This window comes from Hyalella azteca, unplaced genomic scaffold (assembly GCF_000764305.2).
Source record: "Hyalella azteca isolate HAZT.00-mixed unplaced genomic scaffold, Hazt_2.0.2 contig6877, whole genome shotgun sequence".
NCBI lineage: Eukaryota > Metazoa > Arthropoda > Malacostraca > Amphipoda > Hyalellidae > Hyalella > Hyalella azteca.
Window position 1 is genome coordinate 27211 of NW_025937018.1, and position 824 is coordinate 28034.

Genomic DNA, 824 nt, shown 5'->3' on the forward strand with positions numbered 1-824 from the left:
AGTCCACGTCACGTGTCAAGTCCACGTCACGACGTCTCAAGTCCACGTCACGACGTCTCAAGTCCACGTCACGACGTCTCAAGTCCTCGTCACGACGTCTCAAGTCCACGTCACGACGTGTCAAGTCCACGTCACGACGTCTCAAGTCCTCGTCACGACGTCTCAAGTCCTCGTCACGACGCCTCAAGTCCACGTCGCGACGTCTCAAGTCCACGTCACGACGTCATTTACTAATGGTAACAATAATGTGATGGCCATTAGCGCTTATAATCAGGCGACCATTAAAGTAATTTTTATAATTACATTAAAAATTACATCATAATTAACAGCAATAACAATAACAGCAATAACAGCAATAACAGCAATAACAGCAATAACAGCAATAACAGCAATAACAGCAATAACAGCAATAACAGCAATAACAGCAATAGCAGCAATAACAGCAATAACAACAATAACAACAATAACGGCAATAACAGCAATAGCAGCAATAACAACAATAACAACAAGAACTACACTAACAGCAATAACATCAGCCCATTATTAACAATAACAACAATAACAACAATAGCAGCAATAACAACAATAGCAGCAGCGTCTCTCCTAAGCCGGCGCTGCGCGCAAAAAAGACTCGCTGCTTAATTGAAGCAACGCGGCGAGATATGAAGACTGCATTAAGACCTGACGTAAGACTTAAGACCAGACTTATAAGTCGTAAGACCAGACTTATGAGTCCTAAGACCAGATTTATGAGTCCTAAGACCAGACTTATGAGTCGTAAGACCAGACTTATGAGTCGTAAGACCAGACTTGTGAGTCGTAAG

At 42.5% G+C, this 824-nt stretch overlaps 1 protein-coding gene across 1 annotated transcript in view; it reads left to right on the forward strand.

Annotated features, from left to right (window-relative positions):
• The window catches only part of LOC108675534 (circumsporozoite protein-like), a 16313-nt gene extending 16062 nt beyond the window's left edge, over window positions 1-251 (forward strand). The window contains exon 4 of the mRNA XM_018163558.1: window positions 3-251. Within this exon, the coding sequence (XP_018019047.1) occupies window positions 3-251 (249 nt within the window). The remainder of the gene's footprint in view (window positions 1-2) is intronic.
• The last annotated feature ends 573 nt before the right edge of the window (window positions 252-824 follow it).